At 41.9% G+C, this 18,312-nt stretch overlaps 1 protein-coding gene across 4 annotated transcripts in view; it reads right to left on the reverse strand.

The window, feature by feature from the left end:
* The window catches only part of LAMA4 (laminin subunit alpha 4), a 150,185-nt gene that overhangs the window by 60,143 nt on the left and 71,730 nt on the right, over positions 1 to 18,312 (reverse strand). For all 4 annotated transcript variants that reach the window (XM_062186632.1, XM_062186635.1, XM_062186633.1 and 1 more), the window contains 4 exons: positions 15,454 to 15,565; positions 12,160 to 12,327; positions 8,503 to 8,696; positions 397 to 513 (listed from right to left, as the gene is read on the reverse strand). In XM_062186632.1, the coding sequence (XP_062042616.1) occupies positions 397 to 513; positions 8,503 to 8,696; positions 12,160 to 12,327; positions 15,454 to 15,565 (591 nt within the window). The remainder of the gene's footprint in view (positions 1 to 396; positions 514 to 8,502; positions 8,697 to 12,159; positions 12,328 to 15,453; positions 15,566 to 18,312) is intronic.

Raw genomic sequence — 18,312 nt, forward strand, 5'->3', positions numbered from 1 at the left:
AAAGCTTTTACTTGGACATGTGTGGATTTTGCATGCCAGTTTTATTAAACACACAACATTACCTGTAAGGAGTGAATAGGATAGATACGGCTCCAGATCAGCACTTTCAATGGAACTCTCTGCAGTGTTGTCTGTGCTGTTGACCACAGTAGCCCTGCACCATATGTGGCTACTGAGGACTTGGAGTGTGGCTAATGCAACTGAAGAATGAAAATGTTAACCTTCTCTAGTTGTAAGCAGCCATATGCAGCTATGAACCACCGTGTGGTGCAAGAAGCTGAAAAAATACAGTCCCCTGATCTTATTTTCATGATGCCTGTTAGCTTCTTTTGTGACACTGAGCAGCTGTTCAAACCTGCTATAAATACAAACCCAAGCGAGTCATATGTGTCCTACCTTTATTATATCATCAAGTTCCAAAAGAGTCAGACGAGGCGTCCTCAGAGAGTCCACAGATGCACTGAGAGACGTGTTCACCACCTCCACTTGTTCCCGCACTTTCTCATGCTGTTTCTGCAGGCAGGAAGAGCCAGAGGAGGAAGAAGAGAAAGCGTCTTTAGAGGAAGCAGCAGGGAGAGTGGTAAATGTCCACTTGCTGTCTTTGGGTTCCTATGGCAGTCCCATCACTTAATTGCTGTGCACCCTTGGAGAGCACCACCTGTCCGATGCATGGTCTTCTCATTAAACGTGGAGATTACAAATGCAAGCACCATAGGAGATCTGAAGCACTTATGATTGTTATCTTGTTATGATTGTTTTTTATTAACATCGGTGTCTCAAAGGCAGCACTCTATTTTTTTTTTCCCCAGAAACCTTTTATTTAAGGTATACAAGCGTCACTTGTTTCATAAATACAACTTCAGGAACATGGTGATGATAGGTAGCACTTTAGAGAGGGCATTTGACCCTTTCCCCAATAACGTATAGAGAGTCTATGGAGACAGGATTGAACCTGGGCTCTATATTTGCAGTAAGTGGGAATACATTAATTAAAGAGCCATTATCATGTGCGAACTTTGGGATCACTTGGACAAGAACAAACTATACACAAAATAATCTTACTGTCCTTTTAGGAATTAAAATTGAGATCTTGTTTCATACTACTCTGAGCTCTTTATGTCAGAAGCTCTGACTTTCTGAAGTGTTCATACACTTTGATGAATGCCCCAATTTCTACCTTCATGTTAGGTCTAGAGGCAGGGATATTGTGCTGGAGAAATATTGTAGGGCTTCAAATGAGTCCAGAATTTGAAAGTGACACAGAATGAAATTTTAGGTGGAAAAGTAAAAGACTCATTTCACAATGTGAGTAAAAAATGAGTTCAAATTCCTTTAGAAACAATAATTCAAGAGAGAGTTGAGATATATGTTACAGTAAAACCTGTGATTTCATAGAAATAATTACAGAAGTCTAGGTGTAGGAGGAAATACTTTAAAACATTCTGAGTTCATCTTAGTGTCCTTTTTCACTCCCTGCAATCTTCCTAATTCAGTGGAAAGTGAAAATGGAACCCATCTTCTCCAAACACATTGCCACAGGCTACAGACAGAAAAGAATGGCATTTGAATATCCACTTAAAAATTTTTTTTTCTTTATTTTCTTTATTTGAAAGGCAGAATTGCAGAGAGAGAGAGAGAGAGAGGAAAGAGAGAGAGAGGAGAGAGAGAGAGAGTCAGAGAGACACAGACAGAGATTCCATCTGCTGTTTCATTCCCCAGATGGCCACAACGGCCAGGGCTAGGCCAGGTCAAAGCCAGAAGCCTGGAACTTCACCCAAGTCTCCCACAGGGTTACACGAGTACAGGGGCCCAAGTGCTTGGACCATTTTCTGCTCCTTTGTCAGGCACAAAAGCAGGGAGCTGGATCAGAAGGGGAGCAGCCAAGACTGGAGCCAGTGCTCGTATGGGATGCTGGCCTCACAGAAGCAGCTCTATCTGATGTGTCACAACACCAGCTTCTGTAAAAAGCACTGCTTAGGATTCTCATAGCCAAAACTCTGCATTCTGAAGACAGTTTCTAAGTGTTTTTAGGGTAAGAAAACTTTTTCTGTTTTTTGCATATGCAAAAGGAATTTTGAAACATACTGAAATAGTGCTCATCATATCATTTTCATAATTGCTAGCTTTTAAAACTTTCTTTTATCCAATCTGTCCATCTTTCTGTTGGAATATCTTGATGTGTTTTAAAGCTAATTGTAATTATTTCTGTCTAGAGCTGTATATGGTAAGTGGGGGAAACTAAATTGAAGCAATTAATTTCCCAACTACTACAGATAAACTTGTCATGCAGAGCTGTTAGCATGCAGCTTTGAAGCTGGGCTCCGACTGCAGGCAGAGTATGTGCAGTGTTCTTTTACAGCTACCCAAATACAAGAGCTTACAGAGGAGTTCATTACTCAGACTCTGTAGAAGGGAAACATCCCTGGAGAGTTAAATCATGGTAACCTTTTTTTTTTTTTTAACCTCCTTCCCTTTGCTTCCTTTAGACACATACTTGGAGTGCCTTGGTATAGCGGGAAAAAGCTGCCACCTGCAGTGCCGGCATCCCATATGGGCACTGGTTCAAGACCCAGCTATTCCACTTCTGATCCAACTCTCTGCTATGGCCTGGGAAAGCAGTACAAGATGGCCCAAGTCCTTGGGCCCCTGCCCCCATGTAGGAGACCTGGAGGAAACTCCTGGCTCCTGGCTTTGGACTGGTGTAGCTCTAGCCATTTATTTGAAAGTCTGACTTTCAAATAAATCTTTAAAAAAAAAAGACAAGAAAGTTTGTCACAAAATAAATAAAGAGATTTCATTAAAAAAAGAGACACATACTTTATACTATTGCTTTTCTATAGAGCTGTATAACAACCTGTCTTTGTGTAGAAAAGAATAATTGGCCCCAGAAAGTTTCAATATATTAGGCTTAATGTCCTTGCATCAAGAGGATGTTTAAGGGGCCAATGTTGTGGCCTAGCAGGTTAAGCTGCTGCCTGTAGCACCAGCATCTCATTTGGATGCTGGTTTGAGTTCCAGATGCTTCACTTCCCATCCAGTTCCCTGATAATGTGCCTGGAAAAGCAGCAGAAGATGGCCCAAATCCTTGGGCCTCTGCATTCATGTAGGAGACCTGGAAGAAACTCCTGGCTCCTGGCTTTGGCCTGACCCAGCCCTGGCCATTGTGGCCATCTGGGGAGTGAACCAGTGGATGAAAGATCTCTCTTTCTCTGTATCTGCCTTTCGAAATGAATAACTAGATCTTTTAAAAAAGTATTTTATATGCTTTTAAAATAAATATATTCATCTGATGAATATTTTTGTCATTATATTACTCTTTGGAATTAGGAGTAGGATGACAAAATAAATAATGTAATTATTAATTGTGTAGCTACTGTTTGAACATCACTTGATCTTAGCCAAAAGGTTGAGAAGCAGTTAAATGCTTAATCTTTGTGTATAATTTGGGTTATGCATTAAGACTGAAATGTGGGTGTTATTCTTTTCTAACCCATGCTGTAGGTCTAGTGGTGAAACATGAATTTGAAGCCCTCAAGTTTTCTTTCTAAACAGAGTTAAACTGCAATAAAGTCAGATCCACTCAAAACCATTTTGCTGTAGAAAAAACTACTACTTCTAGGAGTGGGAATTGTCCAGCCCGCAGCCAATATAAGGCTTGCATAATCATCTGGTCTGGCCCTGCCAAGGTAACTGCAGGTAGGACTTGAAATTCAGCACATCTACAGCAGGCTAATTTTTAAGTTGGCAATTTTGTGTGACCTGCAAATAATCTTATAAATATCCAAATGCCCATTTTCAGAAAACAGTTTTCCCTACCCCTGGAAAGGAAGGGTTGGATTTGAAATTTCTTTGAAGAATCTCAAGCTCCATGACATGGAAATATGCAAAAGTACACAAAAGAATGCTTACAGTAGTGTTTCATAATTTAGAGGTCCAAGTTAATATAAAAATAATATAACCAAGAATATCCAACATACACAATCACTTCCATGGAACTTGAGGGTGCTCTATGCTTTTGTCTTTGCATCTGTTCATCATCAAGTGTAACAAACACAAGGCATTATGTTAGGTGCTAGGAAAATATAATTTGTGCAGGGCTTGAGTGCTGCCCTGGATGCTTACAGTTGAGTAAATGCTTAGCATACACACATAGGATGCACAGTTTATTATTCAGGAATTAGTAACGCCTTATAGTTGGGAACACAGAACATATGATGAGGGGATGAGGGTGATGAAGCCAGATGGTCATTCCAGAGGTCCAGATGATGGCTGCCCCAGTAAAAGAAGGAAGGACTCTTCCTGGTAGTCATGACTCTCAGCTTGGGGTTAAGATGGACTATCCGACCTGGGCTATGAACTTGATATGTATGAACAAGTGTGTGTTCCATACTTTAAACTGAAGTTTCAGAAGAGTATGATACTACAAAGGATCTCTGTGAATGAGATCCCAGTGGAAAGAAGGAGCTATCAAAGAAGAATGTACTTTCCTCTGAAGGGAGGAGAAAACTTCCACTTTGCTTATGGCTCTAAATACTGATGGAGTCTGTGGACTCAAGAGGCTTCCATAGCCTCGGCAGCTCATGACAAGAGCCTCGGGTGATCACTGCTGTCATAAATAAGGGTGTCAATTGTTAAATCAACAACAGGAGTCACTACACTTGCTCCCCATGTAGGACCTCTGTCCTGAATGAGTTGTACTATGAGGATTAACAGTAAAACTAGTCTTCAAACAGTACTTTATACTTTGTGTGTCTGTGTGGGTGCAAATTGTTGAAATCTTTATTTAGTATAGAGTTGATCTTCTGTATATAAAGATAATTAAGAATGAATCTTAACGAAGAATGGTATGAGAGAGGGAGTAGGAGGTGGGATGATTTGGGGGTAGGAGGGCGAGTATGGGGACAAGAACTGCTATATTCCAAAAGCTGTACCTATGAAATTTACATTTATTAAATAAAAGCTTTCTAAAAAAATAAAGAGTATGATACTATGGCAGTGTAAGAATGATTGGCCTTCAGTAGGGGAGGAATTTGCTGAAGGAGACACTTGGCTTACTGAATAGCCAGAATGAAACACAGATTACAGGGAAGAGCCAGGACACACGATGAGCAGAGGAAACAGGCAGAAAACCTGTGGCTTTGGGAGGGATAGAAGCAGCCTGGACAGGAATGGAAAGATGTAGGAAGGAGAGCTGGAGGAAATGAGTTGATTTTTAGCAGAGAATAGCAGGCCACAGTCACGTGTCCATTCCTGCAGACAGATGCTGGCATGAATGTTGCACCATGGGCTCAGTTAGGGATCAGGGTGAAGACCCATAAATCGAGGGCTGATGTGGAGAGACAGAGTGAAGTCACCGAGGGAGGAGAGGAGGACAAAAGGGGCAGAGCTTTGGCTGATGCCAACTGCAAAGGTTGGGAAGGGAAGGAGAATGCAGACTGAGAGGAACTTTAAAACTCCTCAACTCTATGCTGTTCTCTAGGGTCTTGTTCTCCCATTGGAAATAGTGGAAGAGTCAGTTAAGCTAAAATGAGACCCACCATCTATTGGAATCACCAAAATGCCAAGTTCCTGGTATCCACATGCATGAAGTTTTAAAACTGTGTATAAGAAAAGTTTAATTACCAGGCTAGCATTGTGGCTCAGCAGGTTAAACTGCCATCTGCAATGCTGCCATCCCATATGAGAATGATGGTTCCAGTCCTGGTTGCTTGGTTCCAATCCAGCTTCCTGCTAATGGGCCTAGGAAAGCAGCATTGGATGGCCCTCCCTGCCACCCATATGGGAGATCAGGATGGAGTTCCTCGCTCCTGGCTTCAGTTTGGCCCGGGCCTGGCTATTGCCATTTGGGTGAGTGAACCAGCAAATGAAAGATATTCTTTCTTTCTCTCTCTCTCTCTCTCCCTGTCCCCATCCGCCTTTCAAATAAATAGTCTCATAAAATGATAAAACTTTAATTTAAAGCTGTTTAGGCATTTTTTCACTTTTAGAACTCAAGTCTTTTTATGTGGGTGACACTGTCCACTCACTGCTTTTTGCATTTACAAAGTTCACTGTGCCTTGACTCAGACTCTGATATTTACCAACCATTAGCAAAGCTGCTGGTCTCTGTCTATGCAGATTGTTTGGTTTTTGATTGTGCATTGCCCTTCCTTTTTGCAGACTTGTCAAAGCACTTCTAACTAAAGATCCATCATTAAGCCAACTGTTAACATGCAATATACTGTGAGTGTTCCTAACACAGGTCTAAGTGGAAGACAAAGCACTTTGTTAAGACTCACAACTCACAGGCTCAAATGAGAGCCACGAGTTTGCTACAACTGGTACTCACTTTTCTCTGCAGTGAAATCTTATTGCTTGAGGCTAGGGGGACAGCTCTGGTCGGGCTGGGGTTACCCCTGTGCCATTGCTGGCCCTTGTCCTATTGGAACTGCTCTGGGTTGGTAGGTTTTCTTCTCCCTTGAGGGTCCTTAGTACTGAGCATGGCCCTGAGTCTTCACTTGTGAACCCCTAGAATTGTAGAAGGTTGCAGTGTTGTTTCTCTCTTACTTAAATGCTCTGGGAATAGAACAGTGTCACCCTACAGGTTAACAGTGTGGTTTTCAATATCTCATGATGGGAAGAATCACTTCCTGCTTGGAGTTGAAAATAGATCTTCAATAACTTTGAGCGCAGCCTGCAAAGCTATAGGGTCTCATAACTGGAAGACCCTTGAAGACCTTCAGTAAATCAACAAATGCTCACTGAATCACTCCTTTGTGCCAGACACTGAACTAAATGCTTGTGAACTCGATGAAGAACATCTGATTCCCTGACATCTTGGAGCCCCTGCTGTAGGGGAGAAGATGGATCCATTAGCAGGTGGTTCCAATATAGAACCAGAGCTGTGCACGAAGCATTATGGGTTGGAGGATTATAGGTAGTGTGCTGTTGTCTGAACTGAATGTGTGACTCAAGGAAAGGCAAGAGGTGAGGCTGAGGGGCCTGGCAGGTGCAGATCAACAGGGCCCCACGTGCCACATGAAAGATTGTCTTATAGGGCAATATTTCTCAAGTGTTGTTAACCATGACTCACAAGACATGTGTTATATGTTGCAACCCATGACACATACACAACAGAAAGATGATGAGACCATACCTTACTATCACTCTGACAGTTCTATTTCATTTTATTTCTAAAGGAACACTGGCATGAACCATTCAAACTTACTTCGTATTCCCGTTATAAAATGGTTCACAAGCCACAGTGTCAAAACCACTACTATAGGTGGTAAAGAGGAAATGAGGGTTTGGGGAGGGCAAGCCATCCTTGTGATGTAGATGAGGGCTGCAAGGACTGGAAGAGAGCAGGAATGGAGGAAAGGAGGACGATGCTTTGGTTGAGAAATGATGAAGGTCAGAGCCAGAGAATTTGAGGAATGTAGAAGATGAGAGAGAGCCAAAAACAACACTAAGATGATAAACTTGTGATGATCCTGCAGTTGGCTGGATGTGTGGAAAGGGAAGGATTCAAGGACAAGGTGAGTCCCAGTGACTTCTGAAACAAGATTTGGTGTTATACCTCTACTGCGTAAGATAATCAAGCATTGGGTCGACAAAGACTGCTCTCCTGATCAGTGGAATTCTAAAGAGTATCACCTAAGGGTTTACTCCTACTCAAAATGCATGGTGCTAAGTATAACTCATTTTTATGTAAGAAATTTTATGATGACTCTTACTGAGGGTCAGTGATGACCGAAAGAAATCAGGGCAGGGAGCCTAGTGAGAGTTGATTTTTTCTTTCCAACAATAAAAACACACAGCTGATTTAGGCATTTTCTCATTATAATTCTGTTTGTTCACATGCTTTTTCATGCTAATCTTTCTAAGAGTGTCCAAACATGCACACATCATCTCATCAGAAGGCTACTCCTCTTGAAGGTGGTGGTTTTGAGTACAGGTGGTGCTTGGCGGGGGGGAGAAGTGTTGGGGGAGGGGACGGGTGACTGCCATAGTCCTCAGCTCTCTAATCTATGGGTGTCCCGCTGGGTGCCATGTTCCTCACCTCTTGGTATTTGCATGGCCTTGGCTTGAGTCGATTTCCCTAGGCTGAGAGATCCGTTAATCACGCTTTCCCAAAACTTACACATGCCATGGGTAATGTGCCTTTCTGAAAATCACACATACCTGGAACATACGACTGATCTGCTTTGCTCTTCTAGGGCCCTCAGGATAAAAATTTTTCACGCATAAGAATAGCACCCTGCTCACCCACCCACCTACGGGCACAAGCACTCTAACAATTGCATTCTTATCAAAGCAGGAACCAATGATCATCATTTTAGCTTAATCTTTGAAATGCACACTTACATTAGTAATTTACTGTAGCAGAAAGTATGCCATTATTTTTTGAAAATATGAATACTGAAATACACCAATATTTAAAAAAATTTATACCAAATGTCCCTGATTGGTATAATTTTAAGTTATTTTTTCCTAAAATGTATTTAGTTAGGGTCACTCTACCTCGTGGTCCCGCTGCCTGGCTGCTGTGGCCCTGTTCATGTCTTCAGCATCCCTGACGTGGTTCAAGGCCTGGTCCAGTGATTCCTGGAGTTCTGACAACTTAGCATTGTAGTCATCCAGCTGCTCCAAGACGACAGGAAACAGGGAGCGGGTGTCATTGTGCAGCCGCTGCCAGCTCTCAGCCTGGCTCAACACTGCAAAGAAGTGGAAATAGAAACTCAGTTTGGGCTGCTTCTGTCTCCTCCCTTCCTTCTAGCAGTTAGCAAAGTGCAGCACTGTCAGGCTATGCCTTCTGTAGCAATTGATGTGGAAGCTATTGTTCATAGAAATAGTCTGGCTTTTTTGGGTAGTGTTTCTTTTTTAAAGAAAATTTTTTCTTTTTTTCTGAGACAGAGACAAAGAGAGCCTCCATTCACTGGTTCCCTTCCCAAATGCCTGCAATGATCAGATCTGGGCTGGAGCTGAAGCCAGGGGTCAGGAACAGGGAACTCAATTGAGGTCTCCCACGTAAGTGGCAGGAACTCAAGTATATGAGCCATTACTACTGCCTCCCAGGGTCTGCATTATTGGAAGCTGGAGTTGGGAGTTGGAGCCAGATAGTAAACCTAGGTACTCTGATGTGGGAGACAGGTGCCCCGAGCGGCATCTCAACAACTAGGCCAAATGTTCACCCCTAGCCCCACATTTTACATTTGAAGTAAAAAAAAAAAAAAAAAAAAAACAACTCCTGTTTTATAGGGGCTGGGACAACAGTCAATTAAAAGAAAGATTTGGTTTTACCATACAGATTCTGTTTTATATGGAAAACATGTTATTATACTATGTTTATTTTTACTGAGATTATTAATAATTTTACCATTTAAAATGGATTTGGATACATTGTCATTTTTACTATGAAAACTTCCCAAAATTATCTTGTTTGTATTAAGGTAAAATGATGTTCATGGCCACTCACTGTATTCTCTCCAAACAACTGTGTCTAGTTAACTCTTCTAGGTTAAATCCTAACCATGATTTTGGATGAAATAAAGATTAAATGCAATGATATGATATTCTTAAACTTTATTCTCTTCTCAAAGGTACCTGGGCTGTCTGTGTGTCTTAATTCTGTTTTTCTCCAGAGAATATCAGTCTGTCTTGTTGAGGTTTTGTATTTTTTTTTTCATTGCAGTGAGCAGAAGACACAAGTTCATGGTTGCATAAAGGAAATGGCCGGAGATGTGTTCACTGCTGGAAGGAGGCTCAGTGGGAGATGTGATTGGTTCCATTCTCCCAAAGCAATCTTACCAGACTCCAAAGTAGGCAAAGAGCCTGGAAGCATCTGGCTATTTGTTAGAGCACCAGCCTTCCTTACTATGGACCTCATCATGACTCAGAACTGAGACTTTTGGTTCTTACTGTTTCTAAGACATTACACATTTGCTACCACAATTAACCTTCATGTCAAGAATGGTCTTCTCACTCTGGAAAAAAAAAAAAAAAACTGACCTAAATGAAAGATCTCTGTGAATGAGATCCCAGCGGAAAGAACGGGCCATCAAAGAAGGAGGTACCTTTCTCTGAAGGGAGGAGGGAACTTTCACTTTCACTACAGCCATGTCTAAATAAGATCAGAGTCAGTGAACTCAAAAGGCTTCCATAGCCTTGGCAACTCATGACAAGAGCCTAGGGTGATTACTGATGCCATAAATAAGAGTGTCATTTGTTAAATCAACATCAGGAGTCACTGTGTACTTACTCCCCATGTAGAATCTCTGTCCTTAATGTGTTGTATTTTGTGAATTAATGCTATAACTAATACTCAAACAGTACTTTATACTTTGTATTTCTATGTGGGTGCAAACTGTTGAAATCTTTACTTAATATATACTAAATTGATCTTCTGTATATAAAGATAATTGAAAATGAATCTTGATGTGAATGGGATGGGAGAGGGAGTGGGAGATGGGATGGTTGCGGGTAGGAGGAAAGTTATGGGGGGAAAAAGCCACTGTAATCCAAAAGCTGTACTTTGGAAATTTATATTTATTAAATAAAAGTTAAAAAAAGAATGGTCTTCTTCCCTGGATATTCATAGTAATCGTTAGCAGAAGCTGATAGTGAAAATTATCAGAAAACAAACTAGTGCCTTTTAGGTGTCTTCATGCTAGTGATCCTTTTACAATCTACAGAAGTCTTCAGATTCCTTCTGGTAATTTAAAAATGGATGAATAAAATACATAGGAAAAGAAAATACACTTAGAAAAGAGACCAATATATTTTAAAATCAAATTGGTAATATAATATATGTACTTCTTTATTAATGCATTCAATAACAAGATCCAGAGGTGGATCTAATGACTGCCATAATTTTGAGTTATTGCTGAATTTAAACAGTGCTGTAAGATGTCAGCAACAGTTAACATATTTCACGCAAACCTGTAACTTCCTCTGTTTATTATATACATTACAATGAACACAACTTCTTTGTAATTTTTCCCATCAAGAACAGAGTTATCTCCCCTACTCCCTGAATCTAGGCTGGTCTTGACCAACAGAATGGATGCAAAGCTGTTGAGTTCTAAGTCTACACCTCCAGAGACCTTGCCCTCTCCATTCTTGCCCTCTTGAGAGGCCACCAACATGTGAACAAGTCTGTGCTAGCCTCCTTAAAAGGAAGACCCTGCATGGAGGGAGAGGCCTAGCCTTCCCAGCTAGCCTCAGCAGGCTCAGCCCATGTGCATGGAGCAGAGGTGGGCTGTCCAGGTTGAATTCAGCCAGAATTGATAACTCATGAAATCATGAGTGAATAAGTGGCTATTGTTTTAAATAAGTGTGTTTAGAGTAGATTTTTAAGTAGTAACTGATAAATGATACAGTGGCCAGGTCATACATTCAAGCATCTCACTGTGGTTTCATTAGAAGAAATATTAAATTTGTATTGAGTTAAAAGTTATTTTTTTATTTATTTGACAGAGTTAGACAGTGAGAGAGAGAGAGAGACAGAGAGAAAGGTCTTCCTTCCATTGGTTCACCCCCTAAATGACTGCTACGGCTGGAGCTACGCCAATCTGAAGCCAGGATCCAGGTGCTTCCTCCTGGTCTCCCATGTGGGTGCAGGGGCCTAAGCACCTGGGCCATCCTCCACTGCCCTCCTGGGCCACAGCAGAGAGCTGGACTGGAAGAGGAGCAACCAGGACTAGAACCCGGCACCCATATGGGATGCCGGCGCCGCGGGTGGAGGATTAACCAAGTGAGCCACGGTGTTAAAAGTTATTAAAAGCCAATCATGCCCCTCAGAACAGGAATATTCTAGAATTTCTGCCTTCTCAATGAAATTTCACTTACTGACGTCTGGGAATTGGCTCCCCTTAGTCTTTCCCTGTTTTACACGTTGTCATCCACTGCTAAGTCCCTGCCTCCTCCCCATGGGAGAAAAAGTTCTGCAGATTCCTTGTGGGATCCCAGCTGCTTCTCAGGGATTCAGAGTTGGGCATGGATCTAATATTTTTGGCCACAGAGTTGAGTTGTCCTGGATGACTCCACAGAGCCATGCGTACATTCCAAGCAGCCTTGAGTGTTGAGAATAGACTGCTTTGTCCTGCAGCTTTGTGTCCCCTCTGGAATCCACAAAGAAAGCAGACACGTGCTGGGTTGGAAGTGAGTTGAGACACTTACGTTCGTGGGCCTCGTCCACTTCCTCATTCACAAGGTCCTGCTGGGTGAAGAATGGCTGGCGGCGTCTGATCTCATCCAGCATCTTCTGGGCCAACACCAGCTTCTCAGAGATTTCCTCAGGGCCAAGTTCCTGCTCTTCTCCATAATACAGCATCTTGCTGTTGATCTCTGGAAGGAAGAGCACAGTGAAGTAAGACAGTAGGGGGAAATGATCTCACTGAACACAAAAGAGTGAGGGCTGGAGGGCACAGGTCAGGGCTGATCCTGAAATGGAAAGAGAGGCCCCTTCAAAGACAGCCTACTGGTGGTGTCTGCATCACACGCAGACATCAGCATCAAGGTCATCGCATACTCCAAGGAAAACAACCAAGGGAGCTCTACTTCAAAGTGAGAGTAGATAGTCCAAATGAGTCTTTCACATTGTTTTTAAAGACTCCATCTAAAAGAGGGGTTTGTTATGGTCTGATGTGAGTTATTACTCATTTGTATTTGGCTTTTGCCATTGCTATTTGCCTTCTGCAGTATGCTAGTCAAGAGTGGGCTGTTTTCACCTCACTTCCGTAAGTAGGATGGAGAATTTTAGAACTGGAGGGAATGTAAAGGCTCAGAGGGGTTAGATGGCTTGTCTAACACTAGTGGAGCTGGCCCAGTTCTTCTTTTAAAAATTAATTAATTTATTTGAAAGTCAGAGTTACACAGAGAGAGGAGAGGCAGAGAGAGAGAGAGAGAGAGAGATGTCTTCCATCCGATGGTTCACTCCCCAGATGGCCACAATGGCCGGAGCTGTGCTGATCTGAAGCCAGGAGCCAGGAGCTTCTCCCAGGTCTCCCACATGGGTGCAGGGGCCCAAGGACTTGGGCCATCTTCCACTGCTTTCCCAGGCCATAGCAGAGAGCTGGATCGGAAGTGGAGCAGCTGGGTCTCGAACCAGTGCCCATATGGGATGCTGGCGCTTCAGGCCCAGGGCGTTAACCTGCTGTGCCACAGCGCCAGCCCCTGGTCCAGTTCTGACTCACTGATTCCTTCTCCATATGATCTGCAGAAAGGTATGTAATTGCCACCCTGTCTTATAGCAGCTCCAAGAGGGGGTGTTTTATCTTCTTGGCATAAATGAAATTGTATGCCTGTGGTTTACCGTGATCTATGTGGTTGACCAGACAAGATGGGTAAACAAACACTGGCGTGACATAAATCATACCAAGATAAAGGGTTGTATTTTATGTGGATAATAGCTTGAAAGTCACCAGGAGCTATTTGAGAGGTAGTTGGGAATGAGGAATGACATGGTATTGGTGTTGTGTCGCATTCCTGGATTCTCAAGGAAGGAAAAGAAATGAGCTGAGAAGTCTTAAATGATATAATATTATTGGGAAGGTTATAGGGAAATCAAGGTATTCTTTAAAAACTATGAACAAATTAAACATTCTCTCTTCATGTCAAGTCTAAAACACTAACCTCTGAAATTAAATATGATATTTTCCCCTTAGCTCCAGAACTTACAATGCTGAATTATTTGGCATTTAGGGGTAAATATTATGTTTATAATTTTGACCTGTTTTTATTCATTTCTAGAATAGATTACAAAAAAGGAAATTTCTCATATAGACAATAACACTTTTCCATGGCTTTTGGAGACTACTGATACATTATTTTAAAAAGGTAAAAACTGGTGGAAGTTATTATTCCCTATTTACACTTTTTAAAAAATCTTTTTCTATGCCTAAAATGTCAACTAAAAGGGTTCATATTCTTCCCAGATGAAACACCTTGGAGACAAAATTTGGGTTAGCACAGCAAAGGTGAAGAGTTTCCTTTGAATGACTTGCCAGGTTTTTAGTTTTAATTGGTGACTAAAGGGGCATGTATTCCTTAATTGGATGAAGTCATTTGAGTGTCTAGGATCAATCTTACTTTCTGAATACATAAATAAAAACTCTAAAATGTAAAGGAAAAGAATACTTTGTAGGTAAATGCAAAAGCAGGTGAAAGTAAGGATAGGAGTGGGGAGCATCTGGAATATTTGTCATTTGTTTTTGCTGTGTATTATAGGCAACACAAGAAATAAGGCAAATGACTAATCTTGGTCCTATGGATCCCCTTTCCTGGAATATTCTCAATACCTGAAGAAAGGGGAGTCCCTCACTGTGGGTCTCTTTACTATCATTGCACCCTGAGACGGACTTGGTGTTGTCATCCAGTCCTTAATATACAGTATAATAAGGACTATGGGAACACACAAATACTGGGTCTTAGCAGACTCTAAATGAAGGAAATTCTCTTTATTCTAGAGCAAATGAAATCTCCTGTTTTCTGTTGGTAAGTGGAAGGCTGGCTTTCAGTACACTATTTAGATAGTGTTCAATTTGCAGCTTGTACTTATCAGAAGTTACTCTCATCCAGAATCTTCCTCCCTTTTCTTCTGGGATGAGGACCTGAGCAAGTTGTCACCCTGATGCCTGGGAGACAGCATCAAGGAGAAGTTTAGGATGAGTTTGATCAGTTTATTGCCATTCTATATTGCCCTATAGGAAAAATGTGTGACTTCTATTCAATTCTTGCATTTTAGGGACACCATAGCATGACATTTCCTCTGCCCGATAGGTGTTCTGGCATTATACTTCCGTGAAGTGTGTGAAAAGAGAAAATTTTGGAAATCTAGTCTTTTTGTTCTAAGTGATTTTTATACTTGATCTTAGCCAAAAGGTCGAGAAGCGATATTTGTTCTAAGTGATTTTTTAAAAGACAGTTTTCATTTTTGATTTGAAAGAGAAAGCAGAGGGAGAGGGAGGGAGAGAAAGAGAGAGAGAGAGAGAAGGAAAGAATCATTTGCTGGACTCCCCGAGTGCCTGAAACAGCGGGGGCTGGGCAGGCCAAATCCAGGAGCATGGAACTCAGTCTGGGCCTCCCATGTGAATGGCAGGGACCCAAGTCCTCGAGCCATCACCTGCTGCCTCCTATGATACACATTAGCAGGGAGTTGGACCAGAAACAGAGGCGGGACTCAAACTCAGGCACTCCGATATGGGATATAAGCATCACAAACAGCATCTTAAATGCTGCACCAAGTGCCGCCCCGATACATTTATTCTTTAAGAGCAGCAGTTAGTAAGGAGGAATGAGAGCTCAGAAATCTCCAAAGAACTTGAGATGAAGACTTTTCATAAGGTTAGACCTCTAACACTCTAACAGGTTCCTGGCATGTGCCAAGCGCTAACAGTAGTCATTGTTTTTATTGTTGCTAGGAACACGCACGTTTCCTTGGCATCAGGCTGCAGCAGAAGAGGGCATGTTTACCTTGGATTTTGTCCCTCATGTCGTGGGCTTGTTTTACAAGTTTAGTCGCGTGGTTGACGGTCTCCATGCTTTCCTTCTCAACCAGATGCCCCTTCCGTGAGGCTTGACTTCCCTACAGATAATCCAAATGCATGCTAGATTAAATTTATGAGAAAGGCATGTTGTGTTTGTGCACGTGGGGATGGGAGGGCATAATATATTGCATAAACATAAATTTCCCTGGCACATGAAAGATCTATAACATATCAACTGTTGCAGGAATTATGCATGAAGGCTGATGTGATAGCCAGTTTGAGAATCTCAGAATGCTATAAAGTCTGATGCCTTCCCATGTCATCAATCATAATTCAATCCAAACCAAACCAGCTTTCATATGTAATTTATCCTTTGACTTTTTAGTCTATCTCAAGATGCCAGACTAGAGAATTACCCACGTCTGCTGATCAGTTTGATCTTGTGCTGAACGAAGAGTTTAAGGCTTCAAAGAGAAAACTGTTGAGAGAGTAGGCAGACCTTGAAACAAACCATGCAGTCAGTGGCTCCCAGGTGACCCAAGCAATGCTGAAACTGAATGACCAGGTAAATGTAAAGGATTATGCTCCCTGGGCCCAGTGATGTTTTGGGGGCTTCATTGCACATTCCTTCAACACTAATGACACTTGTGTACAAATAAGTGCTCCAAAGGACTTGGCATAGGGGAGTGGAGCTCTTCTCTTGGAAGCTGAAAGCACAGTGTTGAAGACCAGAACACTGCCTTGTATCTTCAGCATGGGGAATTCATACTTCTTTTGGGATTAGGAAGACTGATTAATGGGTTATATTTAAGAGGAGAAGGAGTTCTTCCGTCCAGCATTTAGCAAATGCCCAGTTGCCTTGTCTGGTGCTGTTTTGACTCAGCTCTTTAACAAAGTGCAGCAATGCCTCAATGAACTGCAGGATAGACATGACACACAGAGTGCTGGTGGACCCATGGTACAGAGTGCACTAGGATAGGCGAGAGATAGCTGCAAACTTCTCTCCTTCCATACAGCGATCTATGCCAGGGATTGTGCTATGATTTTACCTGGGACAGGTTCACACTTCTCAGATGTAACCTAAGCATGTGGTGCTGCAAGATGGCGAAGGAAAGGAATGCAGAAACCTGCCCAGAGGTTTCTTAACGGGCAAGTCAGGAATCCCCTCTGACCAAAGCCACGCCTTTGGGGTGCTGGAGGTCCCTGTGCAGGGGTAATGTGCCCATCACCCCCTTCATGAACAGACACTGCCTTCACTGTGCTCTTTCCCGTCTTCCTCTCAGCTTGTTCTAATGCTTTCCAGAGAAACAAATATGATGATTTGAATATTAGATTGTGCAGAAAATAAATGAAAGCTTGTTCTTGATGTCATCCCTCACTGATTTTAAAAAAAAAGTCACAAATAGAAAACATTTGAAAATTCTAACAAGTTGATTTTTGATACAGTATAAATGAAGTTAGATTCGCAAAGCACAAGAAATCATATTTTTTTTTTGCCAGAGCTTCATCCTTTGAGGGAAAAGCCTCCTGTTATTTCTGTATCAATAAACATCTTTTGCTATGGAAACCCTGACTGTAGTGATAAAAGACAGCTGGAAGCAGTCATACCTGTAGGAGATTGTACCTTCTTTATAACAAACGCCAGAGGGCGCTGCAAGATATACATATAGAACAATAAAGCCCCAATTAGCGGTAAAAAAGGGGAGATTTGTATTAAATATGTATATTAAGTATAATGCATGTTCCAATGAGATCTTGTTTGAAATTTTATTTTTTCTGTAATTTTTCTATGAAAGGAAAAGAGCGACAGGATCACATGGTAAAATAGGCGTACCTGCTTAAAGAAAAGCTGAAATAAAAAAGATTACCTCACAACTATAAACTGGCTGGTGGTTTATATTACACATGGATTGACTATTTACTCACTGCTCATGGTGAATTATACTTGTACGTATTTGATTTTAAAAGTGGCAAGAGTTTTTGGTAATACAGGGCATAAAGGGTGGTCTATCTAGATCACTAATTAGAAAAAAATAAACCAGATTCAGTTAGGATGATGGGCAATATCTAGGGCATTTAAACCAGAACACTTTACGGTGAAAAGGGAGAAACTGCAGATTACTCAAGGATGCAAGTAGAAACGGAGTGGTCCTGGACACAGCAATAGTAGGAACACCAGCGTGCTACCTCAGAATCTGTACAGCGATAGTCATTTCTGTGGCCAACCTACCTCTTAAATGTTAATGACTTCCAAATACCTTTCTGGCCCTGAGCTGTAGACTCAAATCTCTCACTGTTTTCTGGGGTTTCCATGGATAGCTCCCTCCTAAGATATCCAGAGTAGACCATCCTGCATTTTCAGGCCTGGTCATCCATTTCCCCAAGACAGTGCTTCCTTCCTTGCTACTCTTCCAACTGGTCACCAGGAATTTTTTTTTATCCCATTTGCTATGCTGGCCTCTTTTATTTTTTTCTCTTCTCTCCTGCCACAGTCTCAGTTCATCCCTGTCTACTGCACATCCTTTTCTAATTAAGTCAAGAGAGCACACAACGACTCCTTAGTCTGAACTCTTGCTCAGTCTCCTAGCCCAGGTCCCTAACCACATCAGTCTTCCCTGCTAGTCTATCATCCACAGGCAGAGGAATGTGTCTGGGGCACAACTCTGAGAGCTCCGTGCTCTACACAGGACCTTCAATGAGTTCCAAGCCCATGGGGTGAAATTTGTGTGTTCTCCAGCATGATGGGCAGGATTCCTCGTGACCTGGCCTCCAATAACTTCAGCATTATCTCCTGTTCTTTGCCTTACAATTATTCTTCTGCATGGCCAAGGCCAAAGTTCTTCTA

The sequence above is a fragment of the Lepus europaeus genome, chromosome 3 (assembly GCF_033115175.1).
Source record: "Lepus europaeus isolate LE1 chromosome 3, mLepTim1.pri, whole genome shotgun sequence".
In the NCBI taxonomy this organism is placed as follows: Eukaryota; Metazoa; Chordata; class Mammalia; order Lagomorpha; family Leporidae; genus Lepus; species Lepus europaeus.